Source organism: Trichosurus vulpecula, chromosome 2, assembly GCF_011100635.1.
Source record: "Trichosurus vulpecula isolate mTriVul1 chromosome 2, mTriVul1.pri, whole genome shotgun sequence".
Classification (NCBI taxonomy): Eukaryota; Metazoa; Chordata; class Mammalia; order Diprotodontia; family Phalangeridae; genus Trichosurus; species Trichosurus vulpecula.
The window spans coordinates 121,145,256-121,158,223 of record NC_050574.1 but is presented as its reverse complement, the minus strand read 5'-3'; the positions used below and the strand labels follow the sequence as shown (position 1 = coordinate 121,158,223).

The 12,968-nt window shown below is 41.7% G+C and overlaps 1 protein-coding gene across 1 annotated transcript in view; it reads left to right on the top strand.

Moving 5' to 3' along the window:
* Positions 1–3,918: 3,918 nt before the first annotated feature.
* The window catches only part of UVRAG (UV radiation resistance associated), a 416,256-nt gene continuing 407,206 nt past the window's right edge, over positions 3,919–12,968 (top strand). The window contains exon 1 of the mRNA XM_036745375.1: positions 3,919–4,299. Coding sequence (XP_036601270.1) covers positions 4,174–4,299 — 126 coding nt within the window. The 5' untranslated portion in view covers positions 3,919–4,173. The remainder of the gene's footprint in view (positions 4,300–12,968) is intronic.

Sequence of the window (12,968 nt, the reverse complement as noted above, 5' to 3'; positions counted from 1 at the left end):
ATTTGCTGGCATATTGAGTCAGCACTTTAATAGCATACAGAGTTTTTAATAGTTCAGCTGGCATCTTATCACCTTCAATAGCCTTATTTTTAGTAATGCTTCCTAAAGTCCACTTGACTTCATTCTCCCAGATCTCTGGCTCTAGAGCATTGGTGATGTTAAGAGCTTTTCAGTATAATTCTTTTGTGCTCTCTTGCCACCTTTTCTTGAAGTCTTTTGCTTCAGTTAAATCCCTACCATTTTTGTCTTTTGTCACAGCCATTTTTGTATGAAACTTCCCTTTTTTGAAGAAATCTCTTATCTTCCTCACTCTTACTATTTTCTTCTATTTCTTTGCCTTGCTATTTAAGAAAACTTTCTTATCTCTCCCTGCTATTCTCTGGAATTCTGCATTCAGTTGGGTATATCTTTCCCTTTCTCGTTTCCTTTTTGCTTTCTTTCTTTCCTCAGCTCTTTCTAAAGCCTCACCAGACAGCCATTTTACTCTCTTGATCTTCTTTTTCTTTGGAATGTTTTTTGTTACTGCAAACCTCTGACAAAAGGTGATCCACTGGAGAAGGAAATGGCAAACCACACTAGTATCTTTGCCAAGAAAACTCTATGGTCAGCACTACAATGATAAAAGATATGACATTGGAAGATGAGCCCCTCAGATTGGAAGGTGTCCAACATGCTACTGGGGAAAAGCAGAGGGCAGCTACAAGTAGTTCCAGTACTAATAAAATGGCTGGGCCAAAGCCAAAAGGAAGATCAGCTACAGATGCATCTGATGACGAAAGGAAAATCTGATGCTGTAAAGATCGATATTGCATAGGAACCTGGAACATAAGATCTATGAACCAAGGTAAGCTGGATGTAGTCAAATAGGAGATGGAAAGATTAAACATTGTTATCTTGGGTGTCAGTGAATTTAAATGGATGGTGAATTTAATTCTGATGATCACTACATATATTATTGTGGGCAAGATTCCTTTAAAAGAAATGGAGTAGCACTCATAGTCAATAAAAGAGTAAGAAAAGCAGTATTGGGGTATCATCTCAAAAATGACCAAATGATATCTGTTCAGATCCAAGGCAAACCATTCAACATCACAGTAATAAAAGTCTCTGCTCCAGCCTATGATGCCAAACATGTCAAAGTTGCTCAGTTCTATGAAGACCCACAATAGTTGTTAGAAATAACACCAAAAAAAGATATCACATTCATCACAGGGGATTGGAATGCTAAAGTACGAAATCAAAAGATAATGAGAATAATAGGCAAGTTTGGCCTTAGAAAGGCCAAAAAAAAAAAGCAGGACAGAGACTAACAGAGTTTTGTCAAGACAACTCTGTGGTCATAACAAATACTCTTTTTCAACAACCCAAAAGGCCATTCTACACACGGACATCACCAGATGGTCAATACAGAAATCAGATTGATTGTATACTTTGCAGCCAAAGGTGGAGGAGCTCTATACAGTCAGTTAAAACAAGACTTGGAGCTGACTGTCGTTCAGATCATGAGCTTCTTATTACAAAATTCAGACTTAAATTGAAGAAAGTAGGGAAAACCATCAGACCATAAAGGTGTGACTTAAATAACATTCCATATGAATATGAAGTGGAAGTGATGAATAGACTTAAGGGATTAGTAGACAGAGTGCCTGAAGAATTATGAACCATATTGTATAGGAAGAAGCAACAAAAAACATTCCAAAGAAAAAGAAAAGCAAGAAAGCAAAACGGTTGTCTGATGAGGCTTTACAAATCTAGTCCACACAGATGCCAAATTAATTTTTTTTAATCATAAGCCTGACAATGTCACTCCCTTCCCTCCCCATGTTCCTCCCACTCAATAAATTCAGTGGCTCTCTGTTACCTCTAGAATTAAATAGAAGCCAGCACTGTTGGTATTTAAAACCCGATCCTTTCTTGCTTTTACCATCTTATTATCCCCCTTACATACTATAGAGTGACCATATTGGCTATTCCTCACACATACTGCTTTTCTCATCACTGTCTGGCTGTCATTCATTCCTGGAAGATTCTTCCTTCTTACCTCCACCTCTTTGAATCCCTGGCTTTCTCTAAGACCCAGAGCAAGGGCTGGTTTTGCTTTTTCTTCATATCCCCAATATTGGGTACATTGCTGATACGTAGCAAGAACTTCACAAATTCTTGTGGGTTTCTTCGTATGGGACCTTTCCTTCTGTCTTTGACTTCTTTGGGGTATTTGTTCAGTCAGAAGATCACTAGGTCAAAGGATGTGAAGCAGTTAGTGACTTCTAACATTCACTATTTCTGTCATGTATTATTTGTACCACTTTGATTGAATCCTCCTTTTTTACGGATGGCGAAACAATCCCAGAGAAGTGAAGTGATTTGTCTAACCACATCACACAGGTCGCAGAGCTGGAAATTGGACCTAGGTCTTCTCCCAATCCAGTGCTTTCTGGATCATTTCACTGCCTCTCACACAAGGCTCTTTAGAGTAGCTGTTGCCTACTGGGGCATTGAAAGTAGTGGTGCTTTGGGAATTTTTTTTTCCTATCAAGAGTGCTTGTTTTAAGCATCTGTTTGGAGCTTGAAGGAAAGAAACAAGCACAATTGTTAGGTTATTGTTTCTACTCCAAGAACAGCAAATTTGGCAGGAGAGCGTTTGAAATGGATGCAGTTGGTGAAAAGACTGGAAAGTTAGGTCTCTGAGGATGTGAATGCCAAGCTGGGGATTTGGTCTTATATTTAATACTAGGTTTAGAGTCAAAAGATGTAGGTTTACAGTAGCACAGGATTTGGAGTTGATAGGGATCTTAGAGGTCGTCTAGTTCAATTCCACTTTATAGATGAAGAAATTGGAAGCCAGGAAAGATTAAATGACTTGCTTAGGGTCTCATAGGAAGTAAGTAGCAAGGCTGGGATTTAAACCAAGTTTTCCAACTCAAAACCTATTTCTTATTCCACTACAGTAGGATGCTTCTTGAATGAGCTACTTAGTAGCTATGTGACCTTAGGCTAACAGTTCCTCTCTGCTCCCATCTATAAAACGGGGATGACAAAAAAAACCCAAAAAACCAAACAAACTTGCACGCTAATCAGCCTTGAGAGGTAGCTTTTATCATCTTTATTATGCTTAGCTTGCAAGCTCTTCTGTCAGATCGTAAGCTCTCCTACCAGGTACTACAAATCTTATCCTCATTTTACCGATGAGACAATTGAGGCTTAGAGAATTAAATGATTTACAGCTATTAATTGTTAAAGGCAGAATTCCAAACCAGGGCTTCCTGAAAGTCCCGCCTCTCTATTCGGTGCACCAAGCTAAATGTTTGCTGAGTTGCACGACTGCTAATTATTATTATTTGTCAGGCAATGGGGAACCATGCAAGGCGCTCAGCAAATGTTTGCTAACTAGAAGTCAGTCCAATGCTGCTGTCGGGGCCCCACGTGTTCTCACAAGTATAGTAATTCCAGCACCCTTGGCTCCCAGATACCCTGTACCTTTTACAACCCCTTTTCCTAGGTAGTTCGTTACTATGGTAACTGTGTCCGGGCGGAAGTGGCTCAGAGTATATACTGTCATTACTCAGATGACGCTACAGCCACCTGCACGTGACAGGGGAGACCCAGGGCGCTCCTCCCCCGACCCCTTCAATTCTCGCTTCTCTCTCCCCTTTGCTTCGATCGACGGGGACTTGGACCAATAACCCAACAGCTCCTGTCACGAGGCTCTGCCCTCGCGGGAGGCCGCAGACCAGTCAAAATCCATTCCCCCGGCTTCAGTCCTGCTCGACCGACGCAATTTAGGCCGCTCGGCGGGTCCCCACCTTCCTTTCCCCGCCCCGCTTCCCGGTCCTCCTCGGGAGTGATCGACGGGAGGTCTTTCCAATAGCAGGGGGTGGAGGCTGCTTACAGTCCCGCCCCCTGTGGAGCCGGGCCAATGAGCGCGCCGGGTCTCGGCAGCGGCCGGCCCGGGAGAGAGGTTTTGCACTGCGGTAATATGGCCCTTCCGTGAGGAGCGGTAGAGGCGGCCCGCGGTGGAATCGTCCACTTGCCTTCGGACGTGTGGGGCGTTACGAGGGACCGAGCGCACCAGAGGAAGAGCGGGAGGTGGAGGAGGAGGCGGCGGAGAAAGCGGCGCGGAGCGCGGATGCGGGAGAAGCGCGGACGCCAGCGCGGGGCAGTCCCGGGCTCGCGATGAGCGGCTTGGCCGCCACCGCCGCCGTGGTCGCCTTGCCGGGCGCCGGGGTGTCCCCGCTGGCTCCCGGCCCCGCCGCCGCCGCCCCCTCGCGGGCCCTGCATGTGGAGCTGCCGTCGCAGCAGGTGAGCGCGGCCGCGCGCCGGGCGCCCGTCCCGTACCGGGCCCCCGGGCTCCCCCGAGGGCGGCACGGGCGCCTTCCAGGGGCTGCGGAGGCTCTGCCCCTGGGGCTCCGGGCTCACCCTAGCCTTCCGGACTCCCGACCACTGTCCCCTCTGCGTTCTTCGTCAGCCCGCGACCCCCCTCCCCCTCCCGGTCTCTCAGGTCTTCATAGTGAACTGTCCTGTCTGGACTTCATAGTCACCCGCTTCCCTCAGCACTGTCCTTTCTGGGCTCTTAGTCACCGCCCCTACCCCCCGAACTTCATAGTTACCCCCACGCCCGGGCTACATAGTCACCCGCTTCTCCCATTACTGCCCTCTCTAGACTTAATCATAGTCATCCCCCCACCCCCCATCGCTCTGGGCTTCATAGTAACCTCTCCCTCCCCTGTTCTCCCTGAGCTTCATGGTCACCCCCCAACCCCATTTCCCCTCTTGGCTCCATGGTCACACAAGCCCCCTTCCCCTTCTGGTCTTCATAGTCCCGTTCTTCTCACCCCTCCCCCCACCCCCCCATATAGCGTCCTCTCAAGATTTCATAATCACCATTCTTCCCGACCCTCCTCCCTCCCAATTGTCCTTTTAAGGCTAGTCATACTCTCTTCTCACTGTCCCCTTAGTGCTTTATAGTTATACTCACCCTTCCCTCTGTCCCTCCAGCCTCATCTCATCCTTGTAGGAGGGGTGTGTGTGTGTGTTCGCAGCAGGAAAGTGGGCTTTGAGGTCATTTAAAAGAGGCCTGTTAGTAGTGTGGTGGTGGTCTCATGGTCACCCAACACAGAGATCACTACCTTTTTCTATGGCTTCATTGGTCACTTCCCCAGGTCACCTCCCTCACGGTAACTGTGATACTTCCTCCTTCGATACTTCAGGGTGATGAGACGGTGGTGGTCATCATGGTGGTAGTGTTCTTTAGAGATCATTTCTCCCTGTGGAGGAGTCAGGATCATCTCCTCCTTACCACAGAGTCCACTGTTTAATGAGACTTGATCATGGTTTTCCTCATAGCTTCTGGGTCGTTTCCCCCTCCTCTGGGTTTCAGTCCTCTTAGAGTGGCCTCTCTCCCTCCTCATTCCTAATACTTAAGGATTCCAAGTGGTACTTAAGAATATAAAGATGAAGGTGGGTTACAGGGAAGGGGGCAGGGGGAAGGATAGGAAGAGAGGAATGAAATGAAAGAGGTGATTATGAGAGGAGAGGAGGTGGTGAGGACTTCCAGGGTGTGAGGGGGAGGTAGCTTGGTATGGAAGAATGATCTTAACTGTTATAGATGGCACTTTGCTTCACATAGTGAGCAGGAGAGAGCTTTGGATTTGAAGGCAGAAGAGCCCCCTCTCTGCTGGCTTGTTAGCACTCTGACCTTGGGCAAGTCACTCAGCCTCTCTCTGCCTTCATTCTCTCCTTTGTAAGTTGAGGAGGTGTGGGACTAAATGATTTCTAAGGGCCTTTTCAGACTCAAGATCCTTAGGGGAAGGGATTGGTGAAAAATTGTCAGCTGGCTTTTTATGCTGGTGAGGAGCTTGGGAATGAAGGAAAACTCAGAGAAGGATAATAAGGAAACTTTGAGAAAGTTGGCCAGAAGGTTTAGGAGGGGGAGCTTTGAGTTTTGGGTGAGGTAAGGGGATAGAGAAAGGGAAAGAGAACATTGGTTAACAACCTAGAAGAGCTTTCTGAAAACTTACTAAGTTTCACTTTTGGAGTGTTACAAGAGACTCTCAAACAGATTAGGCTAGGTTTGGATGGTTTTTGAAGTTCTTGCAAATACTACTCTGTGATTTTTGGCTGTTTTTTGTATTTGTCAGATTCTTGGGATCTTAGCAAAGTGTTGAATGCCATACAAATGCTAAGTATGGCTGTAGCATCTTCCTTAGGTGTCATCCTTTTGGAATGCTTTGGATGGCTATGGTGAAGACTCCATGAGTTCTTTGCTCTTGGTTTTTACTTAGTATGCTGGAAAGCAAACATAGCTTACCATCTGGGTTGGAATGCTCAGGTTTCTAGGCTTGGTATGAGACACCTTTTAAAAGGTATTGCTTCTCTGGTTCTCTGCCCACCTACAGCCAGGGCCACATTCTTTTTGTGCTGGCAGAAAGTATATAGAATTTGATACCCTAATAGGTGATGCTTGATTTTAAACCTGCCTGTTTGTGTTTTTTAAAAAAATGTAGATTAAAATGTGATTCCTAACTAAAAGACAATATTAATCTCTACACTTTTCTAGCATTACAAAAGCTTAAGTTTATAAACATGTTTTAGTTGGTAGTATTTTCCTTCCTGGCCTTCTTTTGAATTTACAAAAGTCCTTGTTTTTTTCTGGTTCAGATTCAGATGGAGAGATTGAGACTCGTGGAAGTTGGGTGACTTGCCCATAGGTATGCTGGATAATGAGGTAGAATTGAGTTTCTTGCCCACAAGTATGTTGGATAATGAGGTAGAATTGAGTTTCTTCACAATTATTAGGTCTTCTGACTTCCAAGTCCTGTCCTCTTTCATTGTCTTGGATGTATGAAATTGAGGGGGTAATCTCCAGGGTCCCTTCCAGCTCTAAAGTTCCATGTTTCTCTGTAATGGAACTCCTCATTCTTGGCCTTTCGTTCTGGTGGGATATGTTCTTACCTATACTCAGATAAGTGCCTAATTTGAAATTGTGGAGATTGTCTGTACTTTAAAATTTTTGGTTTAGGTTTATAATTAACCAGTGGTTTTTAAGCTTTTTAAAGTTCTATTGACATAATAAATTATTATATTATAAAAGACATCATAATGAATATCTTTCACATCCTTCTAGGTAGGAACCTGGAAGTAAACTTATGGTAGTAATTTTACATATTCTTAAAAGCTCAGCTGAGAACTTTTCCTCTGAACCTCCTTCCTCTTTCTTCAGGAAAGAAAAATGCCAGCTAACTAAATTTATTGAGAACCTATTATGTGCAGAACTCAGTAAAGAACTAAATTTCTCAATGGCAGAGATAAGTCTTTCGACCAAGTCAATAAAGTGGTGGGCTTCAGTGAATATTTGAACTGCCTTTGAGGACCTTAGAGTTGAAAGTGATGAAAACATATACTAAAATATTAAACAATTAGCTAATTTTTAGTCACTACTAATAATAGCTCACATTTGTACGGCATTTACACTTTACAAAGCACTTTCCTTGCTACAGATGTGAAATAGCTAGTCCAAGTATTATTGTTCCACTTCTACAGAGGAATAAAAGAAAGTTAACCTCTAAAATGACTTGTCAGTTGTCACACAGTCTGTGGCAGAGCTGGGAATTGAACCCAGGTCTTGTGACTTCAAATTAACATTTCTTTCTTTCTATACATTAGAGGCAGTGTTCATAGTAGGTAGAGAGCTGGTCTGCTAGTTCAGGATGCCATGGTTCAAGCTCTCTTTGGGACACACACTGAATATGTGACTACCTGTTAGTATCCCAGGCAACTTTCTAAGACTAAATTGCAGAAAAGGTGCCCATCTGCCTTGGTAGATTCACTAGGAACTTCACAAGTCCAATCAAAAACAAATTAACAGAAGAATAGCCTACATTCATACAACACTTTAAAATTTATAAAAGTGATTTTTTCAATGTGGTAGGGTAATTCAGTTAACCAATCATTTGTCAAGTGCCTGCTTTGTGCAGAGGGCTGTGCAAGGCTGAGAAAGATACAAAGTTCATATGAGACAATGCCCTTCGTTTATGGAACTTAAAGTGTGTGTGTGTGTGTGTGTGTGTGTGTGTGTGTGTGTGTGTGGTGAGGATTTGACCATTTTCCTGTAACTATAATATGTAATTGCATAAGGAGGTACTGAGGAAATAATTGAAAATGTAGATTCAGAGCTTGAACGGGACTTACCTACCATCTCACTGCATGTCAGTGGCAGAGCCAGAATTGGAAGCCAAGGTCTTTTGACACAGGGCTCCTCCTCCCCCCACTTCCCTTCCCAGTACAGTTTTGACGGAGCTTTCCCTTCCCAGTACAGTTTTGATAGAGGACACCTTACTCATAACAAACCACTTTTGCTTTTCTTTCTTGTCCAAATCTTACTGTTAGTCCATAGACACCGAAATTAATCATTTGTTAGTTATACTTTCCCCACTGAAGTCCACTGCAGTGCCAGGAATAATGTGACTTTTAATATATTACGGGCATATAATAATACCCTGCCTAATGTCATTAATTGGTTCTGCAAAACCGTGGTAGGCCAAATAGTGTTACAGGGTCAGTTTCATAAGAACTGTTCTAAGTAGGTAATTGTGTGAATAATGTGGTGTTGTCAGCATTAAAAACTTCTATGTTTTAGTAGAATGTAGATTGTATCCATTATAGAATGTATAATGTATACATGTATCCATTAAAGTAGAATGGAGAGGGATAAGATACAAACAGATAATTTCTACTTTTCGATTAATGAGAGGTGTAGAGTGGGAGAGATGTTCCTGGCATAAAAGGAAGCATGAGGCAAGACATGGAGTAAGGAAGGACAAAGCATATTTGGGCGATTAGTCCATTTTGGCTGGAGCTGAGAGTACATGAAGGACAGTAAAGTGATGTAAGGCCAGAAAGGTAGGATGGCACCAAATTGTGGAGGACCCTGAATGGCAAGGCAAAGGGATGTGGATTTTACTCCTTAGGGAGTTTCTGAAGGTTGTAAAAGGAAAGAAGTGACACAGCCTGCTTGTGGAGGACAGAGTGAAGTTGGAAAGGCTTATTAGAATTTTTTTTGTCATAGTATAGTGGATAGTAATGAAAGCCTATATTAGTGGTGGCAGTGCAAATAAATAGGAGGGGAGGGATTTAAGAGAGATTGTGGGTTTATAACTGATAGGACTTGGTAACTGTCTGACCAAGTGATTTTTTTTTAAAGCATAGATCTGACAATGTTATTCCCCTATTCAATAAACTGCAAAAATTCCCTACTCCCTCTTGAATAAAACATAAATATCTCTATTTAGCTTTTTAAAGCCTGTTAGAACCTGGCCCTAAATTATTTTTCCAGGCTCATTGAAAATTTCTACTTCCCTTTCTATACCCTGAGATCTAGTTAAACCAGTTTTTTTCCTCTATTTCTCATGCATGACACTTCACCTCCCATCAGCATGCCTTTGCTGTGGCTGGAATGCTTTCCCATCTCATTTTTGCCACATAGAATTTCTCTTCCTTTAAGACATAGCTCAAACATTACTTTTTACATATCTTTCTTGACCTTCTCCTGCAGATATTAAAGCTCTCCCCCACCCCACTACTGTGTATTTATTCTCTTTGTATTTCCTCTTTATGTGTTTGTGTCCTTGTCTCCCTCGTTAGAATGCATGTTCTCTGGGAGTAAGGATTGTATCATTTTTTGTATCCTCCGCACTGTGCACGTTGCAGGCATGGTGGATAATAGGTGCTTAATAAATGTTGTATTGATTGAATAATTGGATATGAGAGGGTAAGGATGAGAGAAGAGTCAGAGTTCAGGTTTTGTATGTGGAAAACTTGGTGAATAGTGTGCTACAGAGAGAAATAGGTTAAAAAAGGAGTATAGGTTTAGGCTGGATTAGATGATAGAGTTCTAGATATTTTCAGTTCTCAGTGCTGATGAAACATCATTTTGGACATATGGGATGGGGAGGTCAGAAGGGAGAGGTTAGGTTAGGGTTAATGATAAAGATTAGGGAGTACATGGAAATGGTAGTTGAAGCAATCAGAGTAAATGAGGTTGCTAAGGGAAAGTGTAGAGGGAAAATAAGAATGCCAAAGACAAAATATTGGGGAGCATCCACGTGAAGAAGTAGGATGAGTAGTGTCTCTGAAGCCAAGAGGGGAAAGAGAGTCCACAGTAGGGGAGTATTTAATTTGTTAAAAGCTCTGGAAAGGTCAAAGAGGATGAAAACGGGTGGAAAAGAAAAACCACCTGTTGCATTTAGGTATTAGGAGTTTGGTGGTGGCCTTTGATTAATTTCAGTAGAGTGGTAGGGAGGAAGTCAGATCCCAAGGGATTAAACAGTGTGTCCTGAGGAAGGAGGCATTGATTGTACTGACTGACTGAAGACAACTATGTGAAAAGGAGAGGGAAGAGATGGGAATATTTCTGGATGGCTTTATAGATCAAAAGAAGACTTTTCTTAGGCTAGGCATGGTTAATATTAAATAAGATCTTAAGTAGATAGGCACTAGTTAGTGGAGACAGAGAGGTGGAAAGTACATGATGGAAAGGGAATGACTGAACACATTTCTGCAGGAGTGAGGAAAGAACTAGATCTGGGTGTTGGCAGAAGGATTAATCTTACTGTTATGGGAGGGTTTAGTGTTGTTAAATTGGACTTGGTTTCTAATGTTTTAATGAGGTGGTTGTGCAATTTTATGGTCAAGTTAAGTTATTGGGGATATTCCTGTAATTAATGAAGATGTTTCTGTTCTAAATTCCTTTAGCTCCTATTAGTAACAAGCAAGAGAAGGTGAATACAGGAATTCAGGAAGCCTCAGAAACTTAAACGTTTGCATCAGGATCTTTAGGATCTTAGGATCATTATTTCTCTTTGACAAGCAGGTTTGTCCCAGGTGGTGGCACCAGTTAGGTTTGGCCTTTTGGTCAGTTACATTGCATGTACTTCATGTGAAAACATTTTTCATTTTTTCTATAAGAGGAAAAGATAACTTGATATTTGGTTCATATATTAACATTTTTCTCCAGCAGGGTCACAATTCAGACTATATAGTATGAAACTAAGAAGTGAAACTGCCTGAAATAGAACAAGAGCAGAATTGAAATGAATCAGGTGAACCTTAAGGACTTGAGAAGATGAAAAAGTTTTCTTAATTAGTTTCCAAATATGTGCTTCTTACTTTTATAAATGAACTGAAGAGACTGAACATTTGAGATATCTCCTATTTTAAGTAGCATGTAAATTGAGATGTTAATTAGAAATACTTTAGATTATTTCAAGAAAAGGGTATCACATCTCTTCCATAATATGTGAATGAAGTATCCTTCAAATTGCTTTGTTTAGTAATTGCACTACTGTGTTAGATTAGAGGGACAGAAGAACATATAGAAAATTGAAAACTTGATTGGGCCCTCCATATATCTGCATTACTCCTTTATGCACTAGTGTCAAATAGCCTTGTTTCCAACTTCCTTTGAGAAGGTTACATGTAAGCACCAAATTAAAGAACTTAGAATGGGAAAAGACCTTAGAACTCATTTAGTCCAGGGGTTTTTAACTTTTTTTGTGTCATGGACCCTTTTGGCAGTTGGGTGAAGCCTATAGACCCGTTCTCAGAATAATGTTTTAAAATGCATAAGATGAAATATATAGAACTACAAAAGAAGCCAGTTACGTTAAAATATAATTATCAAAATATTGTAAACAAGTTCCCCAGCTACATTGAAATATAATTATCAATATATTATAAAACAAATTCACAGATTAAGGTTAAGAATTTCTGATCTAATCTGATTCCCTTATTACATAAATGGGTACTCAAGCAATAATCTCTTCCTTGCCTGCCATATAGGATTGTTGTAAAGATCTAGTGAATTAGCTAGACTCATAGATGTTTAGAATGAAGAGACCTTGCCCTTCAACCCTCTTCGTTTACATATGGGAAAACTGAAGCTGAATGTGGCATAGTAATGTAGCTGGGATTCAAATCTAAGACTTAATTATAGAATCATTTTTGTAAACTGCATTGTGTTATATAAATATGAGGTATAGTTAAGTGACTTACCAAATGTCTTGTAGCAAACTCGTGGTACAGCTGGGACTATAACTCTGGTCTATCAGTTCCTGGTCCTATATCATATGTTATTATATGATAATTATAACAAGCTTATTATCTATACCTGTACTTTATTTCTTAGCACCATAGCTCTGTAGGTTTTAGACTAGAATCCAGTTAAATTCATCAAGCCTTTATTAAGAGTTTGCTATGTGTCAGGTACTATGCTTGTCTTGGGATGAAAAGACCACTCCTGCCCTCAAGGAGCTTACATTTTACTGGGGGAGTGAGCATTTTCATGTTATATGAAAAATAAAAAGTAAGTTTCCTCATCTGTAAAACATGAGGGTTAGACTACATGCTTTCTGAGGTCCCTTCCAACTCTACAGCTGTGATCCTAATTTCAGGGGGAGTGGTGATTGGGGGATCAGGAAAGGCCTCTTGGAGGTAGCGCTTGAAATGAGTCTTGGAGGGACCTTGGGGTTCCAAGAAGTGGAGATAAGGAGTCATGAGATAACCTGTGTAAAAACACAGGGAATGGGGATGGAATGTGTCTACAAAGAATAGCAATTAGGCCTTTTTAGTTGGAACTTAGAGAGTAGATAAAGGGAGTAATGTATAACCAGCCTTCAGAGGGAAGCTAGAGCCAGATTGGAAAGAGCTTTAAATTCCAAATGAGAGTTTGTATTTAATCTCAGGAGCAATAGGGAGTCACTTTTTTTCTTTAATCTAGGGAGTGACATGGTCAGACCTATATTTTAGGATATCAATTTGATAGTTACGTGGAGGATGGATTAAAGAAGGGAAGGGCTGGAATGCTGGGAAATCATCACTCAACCAGTATTTTTAAGCACCTGAAATGTGTCGAATGAGAGATCTCCTATTTATGTGAATTAGAAATACTTTAGACGAAGTACAAAAAGGTGAAA